The 25,958-nt window shown below is 45.6% G+C and overlaps 1 protein-coding gene across 3 annotated transcripts in view; it reads left to right on the top strand.

Moving 5' to 3' along the window:
- Positions 1 to 25,958, top strand: part of KALRN (kalirin RhoGEF kinase) — a 789,193-nt gene that overhangs the window by 635,867 nt on the left and 127,368 nt on the right. For 2 of the 3 annotated variants that reach the window (XM_023728787.1, XM_004373615.1), the window contains exon 1: positions 21,521 to 21,605. The exons of the other annotated variant lie outside the window; for it this stretch is intronic. In XM_023728787.1, the coding sequence (XP_023584555.1) occupies positions 21,521 to 21,605 (85 nt within the window). Of the gene's footprint in view, positions 1 to 21,520; positions 21,606 to 25,958 lie in introns of those variants that run through there. 3 annotated transcript variants of the gene reach the window in all.

Here is a 25,958-nt window from a genome sequence, read left to right as displayed (position 1 = left end):
TGGAGAAAAATGTAGAACAAAATTCTAACTCACAAAAAAAGACCAGATTTACTGGCCTGACAGAGACTGGAGAAACCTCGAGAGTATGGCCCCCGGACACCCTTTTAGTTCAGTAATGAAGTCACTCCTGAGGTTCACCCTTCAGCCAAAGATTAGACAGGCGCATAAAACAAAACAAGACTAATGGGGCACAACAGCCCAGGGGCAAGGACTAAAAGGCAAGAGGGGACAGGAAAGCTAGTAATAGGGACCCCAAGGTCGAGAAGGGAGAGTGTTGACATGTCGTGGGGTTGTTAACCCATGTCATAAAACAGTATGTGTACTGTTTAATGAGAAACTATTTGTTCTGTAAACCTTCATCTAAAGTACAATAAAAAAAAATTTTTTTTAATAAAATATCACTAGCCAGGAAAAAAAAAGTACTGTTGTTATATCATTTGTCATTGATGATCCAGCAAAACAACTACAAGCTCCTGCAAGTCCAGTCTAGAGACCACATCTCCAGAGACAAAACCATGGGCAGCAATTGATTTGCTGGGAAAGGTTAACTTTTCATAGATCTGGTCTAGGCTGTTTTCATCAGGAGGGACTTAGCTTCAAGGGAAGACTTGAGACTTCTTGGCCGAGGCCTGGCATCCCTCGCCTATGGCTGGGTAATATGGGCATCCTGCTGCCCCCTGGCCATCTGAGCCCACCTGCCTGCCCTTCGTGTCTCACTCACATACAACCTGGCAAGAGCAAATCCAAGGTGGAGAAGCAGAGAGCAAGGGTAAGAACTCTAGAGGGTAGGGGCTTCCTGTCCATTAGAGGAGGGCTTAGTGGAGATCTAACTAAAAGTGGGAGCTGAGGACCAGAGATGGGAAATAGAGGCAAGAGAGAGAAGGCAAGGCCGGAGGCTGTCACAGAGCCTTCCAGCTAGCTCCACCAGCCAGCGCAGCTTCTCGAAGGGACCAGCAGTGCCTCTCCCCCACTTCCTTGTCTCTTTACGTTTGCAGGCTGGTTTCTCTCTCACTAAGCATCGGCCAATTAGGCTGGGCGTTCAAATGGCAACCTAGGAGCTCTCACTGCCCTCTCACCCATCTGGGCTCTCCGAGTGGGGACTCAGGACACGGAGATAGAGTCAGGACTTAAGTCATTATTCTCCGTGGAGCATCCCTTGTTCCCCTAAGAAGGCCCCACCTGAAAGTGTGCACCCACGCTCATGCAGCAGCTTGTCAAACCTCCTCAGTCTCTCTCCAGGGCCTCCCTGAGTGTTGGCCTCTTAGCTGCTCCTTCCCCCTTACAGCCAGCTGCCTGGCTGGTGACCTGGCCTCTTCTTCTCTCAGCAGTGACTCTGTCTCCAGGGGGCACCCACCTTATAAACTGTACACCCTTGCATGGAGGATGACATGTTCTTCTGCTGGAGGGTTGTGGAACAGGACAAAGTGGCCTTGTCTCGGTGTCATTGGAGGTCAGAGTCCATTTCTTTTTCACTTTATAGAAAGAAACCAGTCCCCTTAACCTTTGCAGAGAGCATCAGGTAAGAGCACCCATGGGGCTCTTTAGTCAATTCCAATTCATGGCAATCCGATGTGTTACAGAGTAGAATTGCGCCATAGGGTTTTCTTGGCTGTAATCTTTACGGAAGCAGATCGCCAGGCCTTTTCTTTCGCGGTGCCACTCGTCGGGTCCTAACGGCCAACATTTTGTTTACCTGCTGAGTGCAAACCATTTGTACCACCCAAAAACCAAACCAAATCCATTGCTGTTGAGTCAATTCTGACTCATAGGGATCCTACAGAACAGAGTAGAACTGCCCCATAGGGTTTCCAAGGAGTGGCTGGTGGATTTGAACTGCTGACCTTTGGTTAGCAGCCAAGCTTTTAGCTGATGCACCACCAGGGCTCCTTAATGCCACCTTAAATGCTCTGTAGGTGAATCTAAGGTACAGCCAGGGTTGAGAACCGCAGCACTAGCCGTTTCTTTACTCTCAGGGCAACTCTTGGGCACAGGAGAGCAAAGGAGACTTTCCCAAAGCCACAGGGAGAGTTCACGGCAGAGCTGGGGTAGAGCCAGGGCTCCTACCTCCTGGCCCAGTGACAGCCCGCACCCACACACACACACCCACACCCACACACACCCCATATGCACACATACACTCTTTCTGCCCATTCGGCTTCTGGGCAGCGCTAGGGCTGGTCTTTCCCTGCTAGGCCTTCTCCAGAGTCGGTGGTTGGCTATTTCCTCCTGATACATCTGCAGCATGACTGATGATGAGGTTGGCAAAAAAAAAGAACAGGCTATGTGACAAAGTGGGGGCCCTGCCTTTCCTGTCACTGGAACCCTGACATCTTGGGGCTTCTCACTGGGTCTGGACCCTCTGGGACCTAGTCATTCCTCTTTGCAGTTCCCTCTCGCTTCCCCAGCAGTGGGTCCTACCAAGGGGAAGACTGTAGCAGTGGTTTTCAACTCGGGGTGCTTCTTAGAACCACCTAGAGGAGATGCCTCAGTCCACCCCAGAGCCTCCAAGGGCCTGGGCGTTGGTATGTTTTAAGTTCAGTGAGGGTTGAGAACCACTGCTTCATGGGTTCAGCGCACGCAGGGCATCAGGCTTAGGAGATACTTAAAGATGCATCGGTCTTGAGTACTCCAGAAGGTCTAGGTTTTTTCCACCTGGCTGTATAGGACACCTGTGTTGCTTTTCTCTGCCTGTGCCACTTCTTCCCTGGCTCTGGCTGAGTGTCTGGAGAAGCTGTAAGGAAATTCCACTTTGCTTAGTGAAACCAGGCCCAGGGCTTCCAAGGTAGCCCTGGAAGCAGATGCCCTGGGGGAGGGGAGCTGTGGTCCAGGGCAGCCCTGGTTTGTTCACAGGAAAACCCCCGTGGGGTCTCCTGGTGATTTCTGTTGCCATCACCTAGCAGGCCTCAGGAACACTGATCCTCTCCTTACAAGGGCTAAATTTTACCAGCCCCCTTAGTCCAGTTTACCCAGGCTGAGGAAGGTGGTGTAGAACAGCGGAGAAGCTTGGGCTCTCAGTCATATCCCACCAACAGCCCAAGGTTGGAGCAAGTCTGTCAACAACTCGTTCTCAGTCTACTCGTTCTTCAAAGGGCATAACAACACCCTCTAGGACTGTAACGAGGATTAAAGAGATGGCAAATGAACACACCTGGCATAATACCTGGCACACAGAGGCACCTAATAGAGTGTGGCTTTTGCTATTTTTATCTTTAATATTAAGCTGCAATGTAAAAAATATTTTACAAAAAATTATGGAGTACCAAAAGGAAAACAAATGCAGAGTTCAGTAATTTGAAACAGTCTTGCTTGAAAGGTATTACTTATTTTCTGAGGCCCCAAACCCTAGGAGCCCTGGTGGTGCAGTGTTAAGAGCTCGGCTGCTAACCAAAAGGCTGGCAGTTCAAATCCACCAGCTGCTCCTTGGAAACCCTATGGGGCCATTCTGCTCTGTTCTGTAGGGTCACTATGAGTTGGAATTGACGCAGTGGCAATGGGTTTGGGTTTTTTTGATTAAACTCTAAAAAGGAGTCCCTGGATGATGCAACGGTTAATCGCTCAGCTACAAGCCAAAGTTGGTGGTTTGAACCTACCCAGAGGCACATCAAAAGTTAAGCCTGGTGACTGCTTCTAAAAGGTCACAGCCTTGAAAACCCTATGGAGCTGTTCTACTCTGCGGACACGGGGGCGGCCATGAGTCGGAATCAACTTGAGAGCAAACTAACAACAACAAGGGCTCCTTAAAAGGAAGGGAATTCCACTTTCTTCAGTCCAGAGCCTCTTCCCTTTCTGTTTCCATACTGGCTGTCTCCCCTGACCTCTGGAGGGTTCTCTAGGATGTGAACCAACTATCTCAACCCTATAGTTGCAAAGGCTATTTATTCACAGATGACTGGCTCTGACTTGCACCCATTCCTCATTCACCCCACCACCACCCACCTACCCATGCACTGGTACCTCCATCTCTGTCACGTATCATGGGGGTGGGGCACCGGTAGGAGCATCCATTTTCCCAGCAGCATCTCACCTGGAGAACAACCAGTCCTTCCAGGAATTCTCTTTTCCAGAGATATTCCTTGCCTTTCCAGCCCATCTCATATTCCATTTTATACCCATGATCTCTCCTTATCCTCCCAAATGCGTTTTATATAATAGGGATAGCTACGATTTCTCCTTTTCTGAACATAGAGAGGCAGGAGACACAGAGAACTTTAGTGACTTCTCAGACCAAGCAAGAGGTTTAGAACAAGGTCTGCCTTTGGTCCTCTGATTTTTATCAAAGGAAGATGTAGCAAGGTCTCCTCCCCCAGAGGAGAGCACCCCCTGCCTGACTCCCAATCTCCAACTGGCTCCCAAATAGAATAGTAATCTCCTTAACATTTATCCAGAAACCCTGGTGGCGTAGTGGTTAAGAGCTACGTCTGCTAACCAAAAGGTCAGTGGTTGGAATCCACCAGGTGCTTCTTAGAAACCCTATGGGGCAGTTCTACTCTGTCTTATAGGGTCACTATGAGTTGGAATCGACTTGATGGCAATGTGTACGTTTATCCAGCACTTCATACTTTGCAAGCTTCTTTTTCATCTGTGACATTGTTTGATTGTCACACTTATGATTACAGCTATGACTAACCTGTTACAGGTGAAAATTGCTTGGGGAAACTGAGAATTAATGAGGTTGTAAAGTTAGGCAGGAGAAAGGTTGGAAGCCCCACCCAGGTCTTCTGACTCTAAGAGCAATGCTTTTCTACTATACTACTTTGCAAGTATGAAATTTCAAGACTCGGGGTCTAGGGAGACAGGCGTGTGCATGTGGGTGGGTGAGAGAATGGCCTGGGTGAATGAATGAACTATATTCTGTCAGGGGCAGCTCCTCTTCTCCATTCCTGTCTCCCGCCACTCAGGTCAGCCCCTCTCTCCGCATTCACATCAGTTTAGCAACCAGACCTGCCTTCCTCAGGCACTGCTTTGTCAAGTCATTCCAGCTCAAAAACCATTGCCTATGAGGAAATCTCCATACTCTTTGGACCAGCGCTTAAGACTCTCCTGAATTTTCCCCTCTCCTTCATTTCTAGCTCTATCCACTACTACTCCCCATCCCAGCCCTCTGCTCTAGCCAGGCTGGATTCTTCAATAATCCTCCCCATCTCCCTCGGAGTCTTGTTCTTGGGCCTGAGGAGCCAGTAGATCTCTCTCAGCTCCTTTCTACCAACCAAGTTCTGTCTTTCCTTCATGACCCAGTTCTTCCAGGAAGCCCACCAGGAATATTCACAAATTTAAAAATCTCTCCTGCCTCCTGCTAACAGAAAGGTTGACAGTTCTAAACCACCAGCTGCTCCATGGGAGGAAGATGTGGCAGTCTACAAACACCACTGTTTGTACAATTTACCTAGACATCATCACTTTCTGCCATTATAAAAACAGATCCTCCCTAATGACCTCATTACTTTACTTGCCGAGAAACTGAGGCTCAGAGCCATGCGGTTGTTTGCTAGTAAGATCGAAGTTCCAACTTTCCCAATTTTTAGTACAGTTCTTTTCCTACTGTGCCTCTTTATCCTTTCATAGCATCTTGGTATTGGAAGGATCTTACAGACTATCTAGTCCAAATTCCCTCACTGCACTGGAATTCTTTCTGTCTCTTCTTTGAGAGAAGGCCAAATGGCCTCAGCTTGACCACTTCAAGTGTTAAAGAGGTCACTACTCACAAAGCTTCCCATTCGACTCTTCGGCAGCTGTAATTGTTGAAAAATTGTTTCTCATATTGAAAGAAAATGATTCTTCTTTGAAACTGTTGCTCATTGCTCTTTGCTTTGTTCTCTGCAACCCAAGCACAAGGCTTCTCCCTCCTGCACGTGTCTTGAAGACAGCACCAGGTCTCCCCTTAATGTTCTCTTCTCCAGCCTTTGGTTCCTTCACCCATTCTCCATTACAGATGAATGTGGTGCTCCTCCCCAGCTGGATTGCCTTCCTGTAAATGAATGCTACTGTATCAGCATTCCACTTAAAATATGGGAACTGGCATTGAACACAGAGATTCAGATCCAGCACCTAAAGCCTCCCTCAAACTGGAATTAAACCAAACCCTTTCCAAGTTGATTCTGACACATAGCAACCCTATAGGACAGAGTAGAACTGCCCCCATAGGGTTTCCAAGGCTGTAATCTTTATGGAAGCAGACTGTCACATCTTTCTCCTGTGGAGCAGCTGGTGGGTTAGAACTGTCGACTTTTCTGTTAGCGGAAAACCGAGCATTTAACCACTGAGCCACCAGGACTCCAAACTGGAATTACACACTTCTAAATATACAGCCTCTACCACCCATCTGTCATTTTGTTGTACTGTGATGGCTTGTGTGTCGCTATTCCATTGGAGCTATTCCACCACTATTTCAAATACCAGCTGGGTCATCCACGGTGGACAGATTTCCAAGGAGCTTCCAGACTAAAACAGACTAGGAAGAAAGGCCTGGTGATCTACTGCCAAAAATTAGCCAGTGAAAACCTAATGAATCACAACAGAACATTGTTCAACTCCCTTGCTTTGGATACATCATTAGGAGCGACCAATCACTGAGGAGGACTTCATATTTGGTGAAGTAGAGGGCCAGCAACGGTGTGGGGACCTCAGTGAGATAGATTGGCACAGTAGCTCCAATGATGGACTTGAACATGCTGGCGATTATAAGAATGATGCAGGACTGGGCAACATTCTGTTCTGTTGTACAGGTCACCATGAGTTGGAGTTGACTCAGTGGCAGATAACCACAACAAATACACAACCAAAGGTTGTTGCCCTTTTTAACACTATTGACTTATAAACATATAGTCAACTAAAAAAAAAAAACATTTATTGAGCCTTACTATGGGCCAGGTTCTGGGTTAATGCTTTCATCCTAGCAACAATAATATTTTCCTTATTTTGCAGACAAGAAAACTGAGTCTTAGAGACTCAGAGTAACATAGTAAGTGGTGGACCTAGATTTGAGCCCAGGTCTGTCTGTTTCCAAGGTCTCACTCTTTACCTCTGTGCTCTACAAACTCCCAAGTCTGAAGGCACTTGAGACAGGTATTTTAGTTTATCTTCCTGTCATTTGACTAGACTACCCTTTAGCTAGACTAGCTGGATGAGGATTTAAAAAGCACGAACAATATTACAAACAGCCATACATACCACCTCCTCATTCTCTCTCTCCCCTCTGGCGTTGCGTGCTCTTCTCCTTAGGGTAACACCAACAGTCAGAGACAGGCTGTGCTGGAGGTGCTCTGCCCACTGATAAGATCCTGGTGTCCCCAGCTGGAGCAGAACTAACCTGAGCAGCACTCTGGACAGCAGGCTGATCTTGGTCCAGCACTGATAGCGACCAGCCAACCCCTGGAGCTGATCCAGCCTGTCCAGTAGATTTTCTGCAGGGTGTGAGCTCCCTCCACTTGCTGCTGCCAGGAGCCAAAAAGCCAAATATCTCAGACACCCTGCCTTTCCTGTCCCCTCTGCTGTCACATCCAGAGACTTAAAGGCTCCTTCTGCCTGTGGACTCAGGAGAATGTTCAAAAAAAATCTCTCTCTCTCTGTCTCTTACTTTTCAGTATAATTCTGCATTTAAAAAGAAAAAAACCTCATTGCCGTGAAGCTGATTCCAACTCACCGTAGGACAGAGTAGGACTGCCCCATAGGGTTTCCAAGGAACAGCTGGTGGATTCAAACTGTTGACCTTTTGGTTAGCAGTCATAGCTCTTAACCACTGCATCACCAGGGAATCTCCAAACTCATTGCCGTCGAGTCGATTACAACTCATAGCAACCCTATAGGACAGAGTAGAACTGCCTGTAGAGTTTCGAAGGCTGTAATCTTTATGGTAGCAGACTGCCACATCTTTCTCCCCTGGAGCAGCTGGTGGTTTAGAACTGTTGACTTTTCTGTTAGCAGCCAAACTCTTAACCACTATACCACCAGGGTTTCCAATCCTGCATTATTAGGCGCAACTAATCTCAGGCTTTTGGTTTACTCCATAATGCTTAACACAGGACTTTGCCATGGAACACTGAACATATGATCAGAGGATAAATATTCCCCAAACATTTCATTTCAGGTATGAAGTGATCCATTACTAACTGCAGCTTGCGGATCTAAAATTCTAATTTATTTGTATAGGACCACATCTGTAATGGACCAGATGTGGGGTAGCCACTTTGGAATTCAGAACTCACTTGCTCACAGAAACAAAACCATACCTGGGAGGAGACAAATCAGAGCGGGAATCGGTTTCCACGCCAGCCCACAAAATTTCCTTTAATAGTAACGTAAATGAATTATGGTATGTTTGCAATGAAAAATTGTAGTGAGATTGTTTTTTAAAAAGTCATAACATTGTTAGATAAAAATTGAAACCAAAAATAATGCATTTGAATAGGAAATGTAATTAACTTGAATGATGGTACTTCTTGATGTAAGGTGCATTTAAAACAAAATAGAGTTAGATGGAGATGTATTGGTAGAGATTCTAAAAAGAGCTGCTAGTCATTTTTCAGAATTATAATTAGAGTTAGAATTGGAACTTTCTCCTGTTTTGATTGAACAAAAATGGTTTCTTGATTAGATTTAACTCCACTTCACACCACTGACTTTCATGGGCTCTTGGAATCTTAGAATTGAAAAGAGCCTTAAAGGTCTTCTGGTTCACTCTTCAATCTTAGAATTGAAAAGAAACTTAAAGGTATTCTGATTCACTCTATTCCCTATAGGGAATCCTTTCTACAATGTCCCTGACAGATGGTCAGCCACTCATTACCTGAGCACTTCCAGAGACCGGGAGCTCCTTATTTCCAGAAAAAGTCTCTTACATTTTAGTGCAACTCTAGTGGTTAGATGTGGGGTTTACCATTTACCCAAAGAATTTGGTCTTTTTCCTTAGCTCCTAAGAGATGACCCCTAAAACCTTGGAATTTCCTGTGATTTACATATCTTTGATGAGGCCTCCAGACCACTCCTGAGGGTTTATGCTAATAAGGTACATCTTGGATGGGGGCTGGCCAGGCTGGAAAGACCCACCACCCGGTATCAGCAGACCTTAAGGGAGAGGGGCATGATTCAATCAATCATGCCTATGTAATGAGTCCCCAGTAAAGGCTCTGGACACCAAAACTCCATGAGCTTCCTGGTTGGTGAAAAGACATCGATGCATGTGGGAGGGTAGCATGTCCCTTTTTGGGACCTAGAAGCTATGTATTAGGAGCCCTCCCAGACCTCGCCCTGGGTGTCTCTTCATTTGTATCCTTTTTGCTATAATAAAACTGTAATCATAAGTATAACACTTTCCTGAGTTCTGTGAGACATTCTAGAGAATTACGGAACCCAAGGGAGTAGTAGGAACCAGCAGGTCAGAAATGAAGGGGACCTGGGGACCCCCGAGCTTATGGATAGCATCCTGAAGAAGTAGAGGGAAACTCTGAATTTGTAGTTAGTAGATCAGAAGGGTGTTGTGAGGACTCCCAAGCTTGCAGCTGGCAAGAGGTCAGCCTGGAGGACTGTGTTCTTTAACTTGATATCTGACCTAGCTCTGAGTGGTTAGGGTCAGAGGAAGAAGCACTACATGTGCAGCTGGTATCAGAACAGAAGTGGAACAGAGGGGAACAGGGTTGGCAATAGGTTGCAATTCATCTTTACAGTTTGTTGTCAGAAAACTAGGATTTGATTTTTTTTCCCACATTAGAATATTCTTCTTACTTAGAGCTGAAATCCATGCACTTCCTAACTGTCCCTCTTCCTATTCCCCCATCCCCAAGTCCCTAATTTAAATCTATTGTTGTTAGCTGCCATTGAGCCAGCCCCCAACTCATTTCAACCCATGTGTTACAAAGCAGAACTGCTCCATAGGGTTTTCTTGGCTGTAATCTTTATGGAAGCAAACCTGTCTTCCATGGAACCACTGGGTGGGTTAGCAGCCAATCACAGACCACTTGAGGCACCTAACCAAGACCAAACTCATCTCTGTCAAGACAGTTCTGACTCAGAGCAACCCTATAGGACAGAGTAGAACTGCCCCACAGGGTTTCCAAGGAGAGCTGGTGGATTTGAACTGCCAATCTTTTGGTTAGCAGCCGAGCTCTTAACGACTGCACCACTGATTTAAATCTACCAGCCTTAATTCTCGTTTACCTGAATCCTTCTGATCTTTATCTAGTCAAAGTAATTAAGTGTAATATAAAATGTTAGATACTTCTTTTCTAATGTACTACTTAATAAGAGCCTAGCAATTTCTCCATAAATCTGTTCATTAAAGAATTAAATATCTCTTAGAGCAGAACAAAATATTTTGAATTAAATTCAACAGTCCTAAACTTTTGTTTCACGTGGTTATCTGTGTGTGGTTTTATAGTTCTTTTAAACATCCTTGGGTTTAGGTCCTTCTAGCAATCCAGCCTCAGCCCTGGGAACTGGTCATCCTCCGTTGTTTCACCTACCGACCTCCCTGATCTAGTTTCTTTCTTTCTGGGCACGAAGCTCAGATGCAAGACCCTCCCTGAGGCTCTCTATGGGTTAGGTTTCTTTCCATGGTTAATCCCTACAGTCATTTATGTTGTGTTTATTCTAAAATTTCTATTATTTTTTATCTCCCTATTCTTCTAAAAATGGAGCCCTAGTGGCGCAGTGGTTAAAAGCTCGGCTGCTAACCAAAGGTCAGCAGTTGGAATCCACCAGCTGCTCCTTGGAAACCCTACGGGTCAGTTCTACTCTGTACTATAGGGTCACTATGAGTTGGAATCAACTCAACGGCAACGGGTTTGGTTTTTTGGGTTTTTGGTTCTTCTAAAACAGCATTTTTATTACCTTATATCTGTGTCTTCCTGATTTACCTGTAGGATCTCTTCGAGTCCTAAAACTGCATCTTTTTTTTTTTTTCCTGTGCACATCAGGGAAGCACCCTTGGTACCCTGAGTGTCCTGTGTTTAATGCTTCCAAGCACAAAATAAATATCTTTATTTCAAGGTTCAATTTACTAGGTTGAACCACATGAAATTGCCATTGTAGTAGTCAAAAATGGTTGAGTATCAGTAATTTCAAATGGTTCAGTGTTACAGTCAACCTGTCCTTTCCTAGAAGGGTACTTGCAAATCTTTGCAAAAACAGAGGAAGGTTTGGTTCTTAGGGAGTCAGATGGTCTGAGGAGAAGACAGGATGTGAAATGAGAAGCCACTTAATTTCAATGGGAAGTCAATTAATCTTCTTGGGCCTTAGTTTCCACATCTATGCAAGGGGAAACCAAAAAAAATAAAACCCATTGCCATCAAGTTGATTCCGACTCATAGCAACCCTGTAGGACAGAGTAGAACTGCCCCATAGGGTTTCCAAGGAGCAGCTGGTGGATTCAAACTGCTGACCTTTTGGTTAGCCGCCAAGCTCTTACCCACGGCCCCACGAGGGGAAGCTGATAAAAATGCCTGTCTCTCAGGGTTGCTGGGAGTCTCAAGAGTGGCAGTATTAAGTAAAAGTGACTTTTAAACTGTAGAGTCAGCCTTATTGTTATGTGTACAGGCTGATTGTTTAGAATAAAACAAAAGTGAGGCTTTACAACGATGTATGCAGTAAGCCATAGAAGAGATTAAATCACAGTAGCCAAAAGGTGGAAACAACCTAAATGCCCATCAGCAGATGAATGGATAAACAAAATGTGGTGTATACATTCAGCCATAAAGAGAAATCAAGTCCTGATACATGTTACAACATGGAAGAACCCTGAAACCATTGTGCTGAGTGAAATAAGTCAGTCACAAAAGGACAAATATTATATGATCCCACTTATATAAAACAGTCAAATGTACAGAGACCAAAGCTTATTAGTGGTAGCAGGGGTGGGAGGGAGGTAGGAGATGGTGGGGGGGCTGTTAGCTTAGGGGCCACTCAGTTTCTGTCAATGGCGTTGGAATATGCACAACATAATGAACATAATCAATGTCACTGAACTATATGTAAAAAATGTTGAATTGGCAAATGTTTTGCTATATGTATTTTTTACCACAATAAAAAGAAGAAGAAGAACAGATGATGAGAGGTGCCGAGTAACTAGAGTCTTGGGGTAGAAGACCTGAGTCTGAATCCTAGCTCAGCCATTTACTAGCCAATGACTTTGGGCAAGGTACTTTAAATCTATAAAATGGGGTAATAGCGCTTACCTCCCGTGAGTTAGACTTCCCAGCCCAGGCATACCACTTGAGGCCACCAATTAATGTTAATTTCCTTACCGTCCCTTTGCCCAGTTCTGATACCTCTACAGGGCCCAGTCTAGGGTATTTGAAGCCTGACTCTTGTCCAGGGCTGTCCAAGGGGTCAAGCTTCTGTTTCTAGTTTCATCCATAAGTTTTACAGAGGCCCCAGCATTATCTCCAGTCAGCAGACTTCCCTCTTCCCTCCGTGTCTATTTGTGGCCTACCCTGGGCCCTTTCCCCCGACTACCAACACCAGGTCCATCTGACTCTATGATTTCCCAAGAAAGAATGGCTTATTCCTCTCTTCTAACTTTCTTTTGCCTTCTACTCAGAGGCTCTAGATCATCTCTGATATATATGAGCTGAAGCAAGTTATTCCCTGTCTTGCACCTCTGGTGCCTCTCGATGACCTATGTCTCTCTTTCAGTGATTAGCTCTGGTCATTGAAGGTAACATTCAGACCTCACCGTAGAGGTGGGCTGACCTACGTGGTGGAGGCCTGTGCTGAGACTTGGAATGTTGGGGTGGGCACGGGGGTGTCTTCCTTCAATTCAGAGAAGGACAAAGGAAGTTGTGTGAAAACTACCTTTCTTATTTCATTTTTAACTGAATTTCTCCTACTTATCTATATTAGGATGGGCCAGAAATGGCTTAATAGGTATTGTATGATCATAGGGGCACCTGGGAGTCCAGGATTCAGTTTCAGAAAGTGGGAGACTTGGGTGCCATCCAATGCCCACTCTTCCTTTTTTTTTTTTTTTAAATACTGAGGGAGCGGCAAGGACTGTTGGAAAGTGTGCCCCAGCCTACTTTGTTCCGTGCAGGTGGGACGTCCTACCTGCAGCCACCATCCATCAGATATTATTTAGGACATCAAAGGGCTTGGAATTGAAGCCTCAAATAGGAAAATGTCAGGCCAGGCCACATTCTCCTGTAAGCACACCTCAGTATGATGCTGTCCCCAAGCAAAACTGAAGCAGGAGGAGGACACATGGTATAACGTCAAATAAGTGACCTCTGGGGCCCTCTGCAGAGAGCCTGCCTTGTTCCTTTTGTAGCCAGCTTATGCCAAATGCCTATTTCAACAGCACATTTTCCTGCCTTTGGGCACCCACTGTAAATGTGTGAAATCTGTGTCATAATGTTGCCCTGATCATCCAGGGGAGAAGGAGGGTAGGCATGAATATTATCCTTGTTTTTTGGAGGCTCACGAACCAGCTGATGGAGCTCAGAACTAAAATGAGAGCCTTGGGACTCAAGTCCCAGAAAAGAAAGACTGCCACGGATTGTGCTTTCTGAGGAGAGGGTGGAGAGGAAGTCACCGCAGCAAACAGAATGCTTCCCAGATAGAAGAAAAACAACAACAACAAACCAGTTGCCGTTGAGTTGATTTCTGACTCATGTCAACCCCATGTGTGTCTGAGTAGAACTGCTCCATAGGGTTTTCATGGCTGATTTTTCAAAAGTAGATCACCAGGCCTTTCTTCCTAGGCACCCCTGGGTGGACTCAAACCTCCGACCATTCTGTTAGCAGCTGCGTGCATTAACTGTTTGCACCACCTAGGACTCCTTCCCAGACAGAAGGCTGCAATTTCTCTTACTTAGAGCTAGATAAACTGGAACCACTTTCCTCCCAAAAGAACAAGCGTCCCAGGAATGACATGCACCGAATGTGCTTTAGGGAGAAGAGCAGGAGTGGTGCGATCTGTCCTGCTGAGGATTGCCCACCCTGTCTGCTCAGGGAATGTTAGAGGTGGGAGGACCTTAGAGGCCTTAAGGAGAAGACCTTGTAGGCCAGGCCTGAGGAGCCTTCAGGAGCAGGATTCTGACGCTGCTTGGCAGGACAGGTGGGCAGAACCTTCCTATCACCTCCTCACTGGCCTCCCCTGTGTCCCTTGGACCTTGAGAACAACTGCCCCTCACCCAGGACCATGCAAACATGTACGAGAACTCTTTCAGATTACAACTACTGCCACGTTTAATACCAGCTGTTTGCCCCCTAGCAGCGAGAGGCAGCCCAGTCCTTGAACAGTCTGCCCTTTTCTTCATCCTTGACATTGTGATAGTGCTGGGTTCTCTAGTTTCCCCACCATCATCCACCAGCCCCAGCCAAGAATGCTGATTCTGACATTGTGCCACCCTTGCCTTACTTCCGACCTGGCCCATAGGCCACAGGAAGTACAGTTTTCCACTTTTGTACACAGGGGGACAAATACATATTTCCATGGATGGCTCCCAGCTGCAGGGAGGAGGCCTGGGCTGAAGAGCCTCCTGAACTCAGAACGTTCTGATGGCTCCCGTCTCACTTCAAGTAAGAAGAAAGTCCTTTCTGTGGCCTGCAAGGAGGCCTTCCAAGACGTGGCCTGCAGCCTTTCCTCTGAGTTGATCGCCTATGAATGAATTTCCTGTGGTTGCTGTTACAAATTACCACACATTTAGTGGCTTAAGACAACACAAATTTATCATCTTACAGTTCTGAAGGTTAGAAGTCCAACATGGATCTCAGTGGGCTAAAATCAAGGTGTTGGCAGGGCTGCATTCCTTTCTGGAGGCTCTAGAGGAGAATCTTTCCAGATTCCCTGCCTTTTCCAGATTCTAGAGCCACCTGCATTCCTTGGCTGATGGGCCTCTTCCTCCATCTTCAAAGTCAGCAGCGTCACATCTCTCTGGCCCTTCTTTCTTGCCATGTCTCCCTCTGACCACAGCCAGGAAAGACTGTACTTTTAAAGATGCATGTGATTAGATTGAGCCCACCTTGATAATCCAGGATAATCTCAAGATCTTTAGTCACATCTGCAAAGTCCCTTTTGCCATGTAAGGTCACATATTTACAGGTTCAGGGATTAGGACATGGACATCTTTGGGGGCTATTATTCTGCTTACCACTTCCCACTACCCTCCTGACCAGCCTGCCTGGCTGAGCTGTTCACCAGTTGAGCCATGTGCCCTCCCATCTCAGGGCTCACACCTGTTATTCCCTCACCTGCTACGCTGCAGATCCTCAGATACCGGGATGGTTTGCTGCCACACTTCCTTCATGTCTCTGCTCAAATGTCACCTGATTAGAGGTCTTCCCTGGCTCCCACCCTCTCCCATCGTACTCCGTACCCCCTTCCCTGCTTTATTCTTCCTCATCGCATTTGTCACTGTCTGACATATTTGTTCATGTTTATTGTCTGTTCCTCCCACCACCACTCGCCAATCTCACCACAAGAGCATGGATCTTGTCTCTTTTGTTCAGTGCTCTAGAACAGTGGCTGGCACATAATAAGTTCTCAGTAAGTATTTGTACAGAGGGAGAGAGAAGAAGGATGGAAGGAAGGAAGGAAACAAAGAAGGAAGGGAGGCAGGGAGGAAGGAAGGAAGGAGACACCATTCACCAAGGACCCCTGCAGAGTTCATGTAAAAGGCCAGGCTCTATTGTCTTCTCCATTCTCTAAGAACTGGTAGAGGAAACTGGCTTAAGCGTTAGCAAGAGGGCCTAACGTTGGAAATAGGAAATAATTTTCTGATGCTAGGAGTTTTGACTGAGGAAGTCTTGGAAATCCTGTTTCCTGGGGTGTTTTCTCTGGGAACACATGGGCTAACTTCTCATTTATTGGGAATGATTGAAAACACAGAAAAATGAGGATGATCAGTGTCTTCCTCATCCCTCCTGTTACTGGAAATCTTCATCAAGCCAACCTGAGTTACATTAAGACAAAATCCACTTTGCCCTGAATGCACCAGGTGAAGCTACATGCTGCTACAGCTGCTGCTTCTGACTGTAGGGGGGAGGATGGCCTTGGCTGTTGGAATTAAAACAGCCGTGGACACTAAAAAGTGTAGTGGACACTTAGCAATCATCAGCCTTCCTAAATTGGAAATCAGTCAAAGTGATAGACTGGCACTTCTGACTGCCCTACTTCGAGAATACTTTGACCTACTTAGAGGTAAACATTTTTGGAAATGGATGAAACCTGGAGTGGTTTCTTTTAGCAAGTCCAGCTGTCGTCATCTTTCACTTTGATAAATAGCTCGTCTCCTCCTGAGCTCAGGCCAGCTCAGTCGGCTGCCCAGCGCAAATCTCCAGGAACCCGTTCCTGCAGCAATGACTCTACCATTCTGTCCCACAGAAGGACATGAACATTGGCTTCTCTGGGGAGACTCCAGGGTCCTCTGTGAAATCTCACAGTCTTCTTCAATATTGTCTGTACCCCCTGCCATCGCCTCCCGGACCTGGTTCAGACCAGATGGTGATCAGTGATCCTTCCTTCCTGAAGAAAAGGAGGATGATTGACAAGATAAGCTGGGACTTAACTTTCTTGAGGATGAGACATCCAGAAAGAGGCAGATGGGTGTCAGGTGGGCAAGTGTAGAGGAGTTGCAGTAGTTGAAAACATACAGGATAACTTCCCAAAAAAGAAGTCCTGGACCAGATGACTTCACTGGGGAATTCTACCAGACATTTAAAGAAGTGACCACAATCTTTCTTAACGTTTCCAAAAATTAGAAGAGGAGGGAATACATCCTAACTCATCCAACGAGCCTAGCATTACTCTGATACCAAAGCCAAACAAACTCACCACAAGAAAAGAAAACCACAGACCAATATCCCTTATGAAATAGGTGCAAAAACCTTCAACAAAATACTAGCAAACTGAAACCAAAAGCATATTAAAAGAATAATGCGCCATGATTAAATGGAATTTATCCCAGGAATGCAAGGGTGGCTCCACATTAGAAAATCAATCAATAAAGTACACTACATTAGTAAAACAAAGGAAAAGAACCAGATGACCATCTCAATCTATGCAAAGAAGGCATTTGACAAAACTCAGCACTCTTTCATGATAAAAACACTCAGGCTAGGAATAGAAGAGAAATTCCTCAGTCTGATAAAGGGCATTTATGAAAAGCCCACTTCTAACATCATACTCAGTGGAGAAGGGCTGAGAGCTTTCCCTTAAGATCAGTAACAAGACAAAAATGCCTGCTCTCACCACTGCTATTCAGTATTGTACTAGAAGTTGTAGCCAGAGCAATCAGGCAAGAAAAAAGAAATACAAGGTACCTAGATTAGGAAGGGAGAAGAAAACATTCAGGATGAGTTCAGCAGTAGTTTAGTCATTAGATTCCAGGATCTGTCACCAGTGGATGGTGGTGCCCACGAGGCCAGCAGTGGAGCAATGGTTAGGCCACTGTAAATGGAGATACTTAGAAGAGATGACTACATATAATGCAGTGATGATTTTTCTGTAGACATTATCATGAAAATAACACATATCACCTGTGAATAATTAACCACATGGACAATATAAAATCAAAAAATATATATTTAGAGTTCAAATTAAATATAGATGCAGTGTACACAAGCGTTTCTGGTCACTGGTGACTACATCTCGGTTCCTCTTTTTCGCGTAAAGCAGAAAGTTCTACCTTCTGTCCCAGTTTTGGTCTGTCTCCAGTTTCCTTTTCATCAGCCTCTTGTAAAGAACATGTGACAGAAGGGTGGTCCACTGTCACTTGAACATAGAGACCTAGAAGGAAGATTTAAGTACAAAAAGACAGTGATTATTTTGAATTACCCGAAAAGTGTCAAAAAAAGGTGAAATGGGTGAGTAGACCAAATGGACTGTTATACCATAGGACCCATGCCATGGATCACAAGCAAATAAGGTTAACTTGTTGTTTTTTTTTTAACATCCTTTTATCACTGTTTATTTCCCTTTTAAAATTATAATAGACCCCATTTTATCCTTAATTCACTGTACTATTACTCTATAGGAACTGCTTTTATCAGGGCGACTGCACAGCTACCAAGTGCACTTTCTGCTTTCATTTCTCTTTGTACTTTCCTCTTTGCCACAAGTGGATTACCTTGTTGCTTTCTCCGCCTTTCAGCCTCTTCTCCACTTACACTTCTTTCACAGTTGACTTTTCTTGCATCTCCTCTAGTTCTCCTCTTAGCAGTCTGAGTGTTTAGTAACATCTTCCAAGTGTCTTCTTCACCAGCTGGTATTTCCAGAAGTTCCTTATCTGCTTTCTCTTTTTTCTTCTCCATTTTCCTGGGGTGACCACATCAGCTTTCATAACTTTGACTATGATGTATGTGCTTTCAATATCACAGGTCTATCTCGAATTCTAAGTGTCAGTGTAATTTATAGCTACTTACTGTTGTTGTTGTAAGGTGTTGTCGAGTCGGTTCCGACTCAGAGCGACCCTACGTACGATGGAACGAAATACTGCCCGGTCCTGCACCAGTCTCTCAATCGTTGAGCCCATTGTTGCAGCCACTGTGTCAACCCGTCTCACTGAGGGTTCACGTTAACTTTGAGAAGGGTTGAGGATCCAGGACATTTTCTGATCTGGGCTAGCAAGAACATCAGAGTGGGTATTGTCTTTGGAACTATGCAAGCAAGAGCTAGACAATAGCACTACTTGCCATAGGTCAGTGGAACCGGGGTATCTACGTGAGGATTGATGATCCTGCAGTAATGCAAGCTGGCAAGGTGAGGCTGGGTGGAAGGCAGGACAGCCAGTGAATCAGAAATCTGGGTGCAGATCTCATAAGCAATTTGAACTTTGATTGCTCTGTTGGCGTCTGTGTTAGACAGAGCACCGGAAGCACATTGCCTGCTTGACAATGAGATCCTTATATAATTTGTGCCAGGAGAGACCTACAAAGAGATGGCAATGGTAGAACTAGAAGCTAGATTTTGACTTTAAGGTTTGCTATTCTTATAGGGGTGAAGCTTCTTAAAGTTTCTTTTAGAGTTACACCATCAAAGCCTCTTTATCATTTATTCATTTCATTTCCTCAAATGTAAAAGAGGACCCTACCTTTTGAGGTTTTTTGTGAGGATATGTAAGTTAAGGTATGGAGAGACTTAGGAAACTGCTTGGGACATAGTAAATGCTCAATAAATGTTAGCCATCGTTACTCAGAGGAGCCCTGGTGGCATAGTGGTGAAATGCTTCACTGCTAACCGAAAGGTTGGTTATTTGAACCCACCAGCTGCTCCGTGGGAGAAAGATGCAGCAGTCTGCTGCTTCCATAAAGATTTACAGTCTTGGAAACCATATAGGGCAATTCTGCTTTGTCCTCTTGGGTCGCTGTGAGTTGGAATTCTACTCCATGGCAGTAGGTTTGGGTTTATTTTTATTTACTGCTACTCATTAAGTCATGCTACTATCATTTACTGAACATCTACTGTATGCCAAGCATGTAGCAGACAATGAGACACATAGATAAATAAGACACAAATCTATACATAGTTCAAGCTGGGAAGTCCCAAATTCTAATAACTCCTAGCCCCCCCATCCCTTGGCTATCTTTTTTCCAGTGGGAATTTGTTACCTGGGTGATACAGTTTCTGTTTTTTATTCCTTTCACAAACTTCCCTTTTTTCTGATGAATGGGCCCTCTCTACTTCATGAGTATTACCTGTTTCCAGCAGGTCCTTTCTTCTCAGTCTGTATACAAGGGAAGGAGAGAGGTGCCCTGTGAGTGACACTCAGGCTGGTTCATGGGAGGGTGCAGTTGATGTGGTCCAGGTGGGCTTCTGGGAAGGTGTGGGATAGGGGCATGGCACTGAACCATGAAAAAGACTTAGATAAAGAGAGAGGGAAGAAAAGGAGGGAGGTATTGGAAAGGAATGATGAATCAACTGGTTATGTCTGCGGGATAATGAATAGAAGTCGACCACTGTAAGATATTTGGAGTTTCTCTGTAGGCATGCATTCAACTAGAAAACGGATACTTCCATGGATGTCTTTTAATAGCACTCCTGGAACATAGGAATTCTTTTTCCTTTTATTCCCCCCCTTAATGAAGAAACTGATGATCAGTAAGGTGAAGTGACTTGTTTAAGGTCAAACGGCTAGTAAGTGCAAAACTGAGCTTTGAACTTTGGTTTCATGAGTCCAAATTCAGAGCGTTTTTGCACATCCTAACAGCCAGAGAGCCAATAAAGAAGTGAGGCACCTTTTGTTGTTGTTGTTTTGAAAATATACACAGCAAAACACACACCAATTCAACAATTTCTACACGTACACTTAAGTGACACTGATTACATTCTTCAAGTTGTACAACCATTCTCATCCTCCTTTTCTGAATTGTTCCTCTCCATTAACATAAACTCACTGCCCCTTAAACTTCCTGGGTAACCTTTCTAGTTGCTGTTGTCAATTTGATCCCATATAGATAGTTCTTTAAAAGAGCACAGTGCTCAAGGCGGACATTCTTCACTAATTAAGCTAAACTATTGTTAGGTTTAAAGAAGACTTCATGGGATATTTTTTATTTAAAGATTATCTCCAGGCAATAGTTTTGGGAGTCCTTCCAGCCTCAATGGCTTGCAGAAAGTCTAGATTCCATGAAAATTTTAAATTCTGTTTGACATTTCCCCCCCTTTTGATAAGGTCTTCTATAGACTCTTTAATCAAGATGTTCAGTGATAATACCTGTTGCCACCGAGTCGATTCTGACTCATAGTAACCCTATAGGACAGAGTAGAATTGCCCCATAGTGTTTCCAACGAGCAGCTGGTGAATTCGAACTGCTGACCTTTTGGTTCGCAGCTGTAGCTCTTAACCACTGTGCCAGTCATGATAGCTGGGCACAATCCAGTTCTCTGGTCTCATAGCAAAAGAGACAGTTGTTCATGGAGGCAATTGGCCTTACATTCCACTTCCAAGAAGTGAGGCATTCTTATCACTATTAGTATTAAGCATTAAAAGGAAGGAAAGAAAAGAGTTAGGTGAAGGTGTTTTCAATACAGAGGAGGCTGTCCACTTTTGGAGGCTGAGGGGAAGGAGAGGGTGAACCTGTTGGTGAGAAAAAGATTGTTGAATCTCGAACCTTCTAAATCTGTTCATCTCCCACCTCTTTGGCCTTATCTGGTTATATATTTTAAACCCAAAACTGATTATAGTGGCTTTTGAGGGGGAGGACGTTGCACATAAAGGGGAGTACCTGTTCTGTGCCAGGAGTTTTGTGTGCGGCTGTCTTCGAACCCTTGCCTGTGCCCATAGCCAAGGGTGGCGTTGCGTAAGTCTCTGTGCCCCGCTGCTGGCAGCGACTCCGGCAAACAGTTGGACCTTGGAACTCCGCCCCTTAGGCCCTCCCTCCCTGCCCTGGGCCCTCCCCTCCGCCCCAAGGTGGCTCTGGCTCCCTGGAAGTCCAAGCGGCGGCGGAGTCCGGAGAGGACCAGAGGGAGGGAGGGAGGGAGGGAGGGAGCGGGTGGGCTCCGGGGCGCGGCGCTGAAGTTTCCTTTCCTAGGCCCTCTCACCCCCTGGCTGGCGCCCCGTGCCATGCGGGAGCGCTGGGGCCGCGGGGCAGCATGAAGGGCGGCGAGCGGGCTTACACCCGATGTCCGTCTTTGGGGTGGCTCTTTGCTAAGTGCTGCTGTTGCTTCCCGTGCGGAGGTGAGTACTGCCGGCGTTTGTACCTTAGTTGAGCCAAAGACTGGCAGGGCTGAGTGAGGGAGGGAAGGAGGGAGGGGAGACCGCTGGGGTAGGGAGATGGGGTGGGTGATGGGAGGGCGGCAAAGGGAGAGAGTTTGCTCTGAGTGCGTGTTCCCAGCACAGTTTCCAGGACGGAACGCTCTCGCCCTCTGTGAGATTCTGACTTGGATGCCGAGGGAGCTGCAGTTTGTGAACTCAGTTACTTATCAGCGCCTTTGGATTTCAGGGCGCCAGCCTGCTTGGGGAATGGGGTGGTGACCCTAAAATGTGTGCGTGATTGTCTTGGCAGAACTGCACCTCACTGCTTTCATGTACACATGGATGTCACCTGCAGAATTAACGTGGCCAGAGGGATGTGTTTGGCACTTGTCTCAACACCAGGAACTATTTTTGCCAAGTGACAATTTTCTCATGAGACTGGAGCACTTTTCCCTGCCTGGGATTTTGCAGGCAGCTCCGGAGTAAATCTGCAGCTCTGGGCTGGAGCTTAGCTCATTAATTAACCAAGAACTCTCTTTGTCCCCAGTTAGGACTGGATTTAATTATTCTGCTCATTTTAATATTGTTGAGGAGACTTACAGAAGGCAGCTATTTTCTCCAAAATCAGCCTGCAAAGCAGGAGGGCCAGAAGGAGCACAGAGGGAAGATTATGGATTGGGTAGCCTCCCACGACAGAGTCAGCAGTTGCTCCTAACGCTGTCGTTGTCAACTCAGTGCTTCAGCTTGGAGGGAGGTCCTGTGTTTGTGAGGTTAAAAGTGAGATTGGAGCCTCTGGCTTGGCATTCACCCCTTTTTAACAAGTTTTACCCATTGGGTCTCTCATCTCCACCCCTTTTTACAACACCCCAGTCTCTGCTACCATTCTTGTATGCAAACTCGAGATCGAACTTTCAGAGTTTAGTGGTCAAAAAGCTTCATTCAAGTGGCGCTTCCCCATCTTCCGTACCACTCACACGACATAGCCCTGACAGATTCTCCGCCCCAGGCAGATTTAAAAGTACAAGAGCTCATTAAATCTGAAGGACTTTTCTCCTAAGTAATTAAGGTATATAATCCCAGCATTAGATTCTCTCAATCTCTGTATTTCATTAGGAACAGCCAGGAACAGTGATCTGTCTGGCTCTGAAAGCCAGAATTCAGAAGGAGAAGGAATCTGAGGGGGCCAGGGACCCTCACAAAAATTCAAGCCCAGTTCAGAAACGTCTAAACCCAAGGCTGGGAATTGAGGGGAGGAGGTATTAAATGGGGGAGGAAGCAGGAAATGGCCAAAGGGAATCCGAGCGGGTTGGTTTGGTCTGAAGGCTGTGCTGCTTTCACTATGAAGGGTTTCCAAGTAGGACTTCTTGGGAGTCAGTTTCCTGTCAAAAGGCAGAATGTGGGGGCTCGGGCAGCACTTATCTGAAGTCCCTGCAGCTGCCTCCTTGAGTCCAGATGTGCTGAAGACAGTCCCAGCTTCCCTGCTGGGTAATTCTCCCAGGGTTGCTGGGCCCTTGCTTTGTTTGTAAATTGCCCTGGCCATTCCTTGGTCAGCACAGAGGAGGGGGTGGGGAGCCGGCTTGGGGCACGTGCTGGGCCTCCTCCTGCCTAAGGGACAAGGGAAGTAGCAGCTCTAGGCTCCATGGCTTGGAGAGGGCGTGTGGGAGGTTGGTGTTGCAGGAGCCCAAGCTGGAGGGGACCATCAGTCCTCAACTGAAGACTGAGGGAGGCAAAAGGGCCAACAGTGAAAGCGGCTTCACAGAACAAAGGAGGGCAACAAGATGGTTGCCTTGTAAGCCTTTGCTCACTTTAGTGCTTACGCTTTCCTAGCTCTGACAAATGTGAAAACTGGGGCTTGAATCTGAGGAAGCTGGTGAGGGAGGTGACTTAGCCACCCTTCAAAGGAAACTCCTGGCAGCAGCTGAGCAGGGGGACCATACCCCAGGTGTTGGAGCACTGTCCCTGGGTCCCTTAGTCTGGCTCTAACAGAAAAGAGAAACCCTGTAGGCCTCAACCTGGAAGCACATTGGAAAGATAAGGCCTTGTACTGATCTGAGTACATTTCCCAGAGCCCCAGACTCCCTGGGAAGAAGCTTGCCCAATGGCAACACAGATGGGCTCAGAGAGAGTCCAAGAGGGTGACTGGAGTGGAGAGCTCCAGCCTCAAGGGATGGGACGATCTGCCTGCCTTTTCAGTTAAAGACTTATTACAATTGAAAGGCAGCCTACTCCCCCCCTCAACATACCCCTTTTAAATAAACCAAAAAACCAAAACCAAACACGTTACTGTTGTGTCTGTTCCGACTCATAGCAACCCTATAGCACGAGGTAGAACTGCCCCTTAGGGTTTCCAAGAAGCAGCTGGTAGATTTGAACTGCCGATCTCTTGGTTAGCAGCCAAATGCTTAACCACTGCACCAGCAGAGCTGCTTTTAAAGAAAAGCAGCCAGTGATTCCATCTCTATCCCTTCGCCTAAGAGAACTTGGCTGCCTCCTACTGATGCAGTAGCTTAACTCTGAAGCTAATGGGGCAGGCGCACTGCTGTTGTTCGCAAGTCAGGGAGCCTTGACTGATTGGCTTCTAATCATGCAAGATTTAAAGGATACCTCCTTCTGAAGCCTGAGGAAAAGGGCAAAAGTAAAAGGAACCAAGAAGTAGCTAATGTGGAATGTTCTGGTTATTTTTGACTCAAGTTAACTGAGACCCATTGGAATTCCTCAGGTGAACTCTAAGTGGTTGTAATTATTATCACTAGGGTAAGAGTCAAGGATTTAATGACAGCAACTGTGTGGCCCCTTTAAATATCATATTTGATAAAAATATGGATGAGTTTAGTTGAGCTTGTCTTTTGGTTTGGAAAAGTGAGGAAGGCAACTATGTCTTATTTTTCTTTTCCTTTTTTTTGGCTATTTGTTTCTGTTAATATAGTTATAGTAAAGGGGTTTGCTGAAAAATGATCTTCCTTACCTTGACATTAAGAGCCCTGTTGGTGTGATGGTTAAGCACTCCACTGCTAACCAAAAGGTCTGTAGTTCAAACCCACCGGTGGCTCTTTAGCGGCTCCTCTGGAGAAGTGACCGGGTGATCTGCTCCCGTAAAGATTACAGCCTAGGAAACCCCCTGGGAGCAGTTCTACTCTGTCCTGTAAGGTTGCTATGAGTCAGAATTGACTCAACAGCACACAACAAATACCACCACCTTGAAATTGGTGTTGAAGGGCAGGAAAACTGAAAACCAAGGGTAGGATGGAAATAGGGATCAGATGAGAAGAAAGAAAGAAAGCAAATACATCTGCCTTTTTGATAGTGAAAAATAACCGAAAGTGAGATACTGGTATGCATGTGTATAAAGGGTGATTAATCGCTGTTGTCATACTCTGGGGGAGTTTCAAGATTACTTTGACTGGTTAAAATTTACTTTAAGCCTGGAGAAGTGGGTCAGTTCTGGATTCTTCGTTAGGTGGCATTTACTTGGTTCCGACTCATAGCAACCCTATGTATCACAGAACAAAACACTGCCCAGTCCTCATTGTTGCCGCCGCTGTGTCAGTCCATCTCGTTGAGGGTCTTCTTCTTTTTTGATGACCCTCTACTTTAACAAACATGATGCCCTTCTCCAGGGACTGGTCCCTCCTGATAATATACCCAAAGTACTTGCAATGAAGTCTTGCTATCCTTGCTTCTAAGGAACATTCTGGCCATACTTCTTCCAAGACAGATTTGTTCGTTCTTCTGGCAGTCCGTGGTATATTCAATATTCTTTGCCAACACCATAATTCAAAGGCATCAATTCTTCTTTTGTCTTCCTTATTCATTGTCCAGCTTTCACATGCATATGAGGAGATTGAAAATATCATGGCTTGGGTCAGGTGTATCTTAGTCCTCAAGGTGACATCTTTGCTTTTTAACACTTTAAAGAGGTCTTTTGCAGCAAATTTGCCCAATGCAATGTGTCATTTAATTTTTTTTATTATTGTTGTAGTTTAAGTGAAAGTTTACATTTCAAGTTAGTCTCTTATACAAAAATTTATACATACATTCTTATGTAACCCTGATTTCTCTCCTTATACTGTGACAGCACACTCCTCCTTTCCACCCCTGATTCCCCACGTCCATTCAACCAGCTCCTAACCCTCTCTGCCTTCTCATCTCAGCTCCGGACAGAAGCTGCCCATTTAGTCTCATGTATCTGCTTGAGCTAAGAAGCACACTCTTCACAAGTATCATTTTATGTCCCACAGTCCAGTCCAGTCTTTGTCTGAAGGGTTGGCCTCGGGAACTGTTTTAGTTCTGGGTTGACAGAGAGTCTGGGGGCCATGCTTTCTGGGGTTCCTCTAG

This window comes from Trichechus manatus, unplaced genomic scaffold, assembly GCF_000243295.1.
Source record: "Trichechus manatus latirostris isolate Lorelei unplaced genomic scaffold, TriManLat1.0 scaffold00026, whole genome shotgun sequence".
Taxonomy (NCBI): domain Eukaryota; kingdom Metazoa; phylum Chordata; class Mammalia; order Sirenia; family Trichechidae; genus Trichechus; species Trichechus manatus.
Note: the sequence above shows the minus strand (reverse complement) of the source record. Positions and strands in the feature narration are given on the sequence as shown.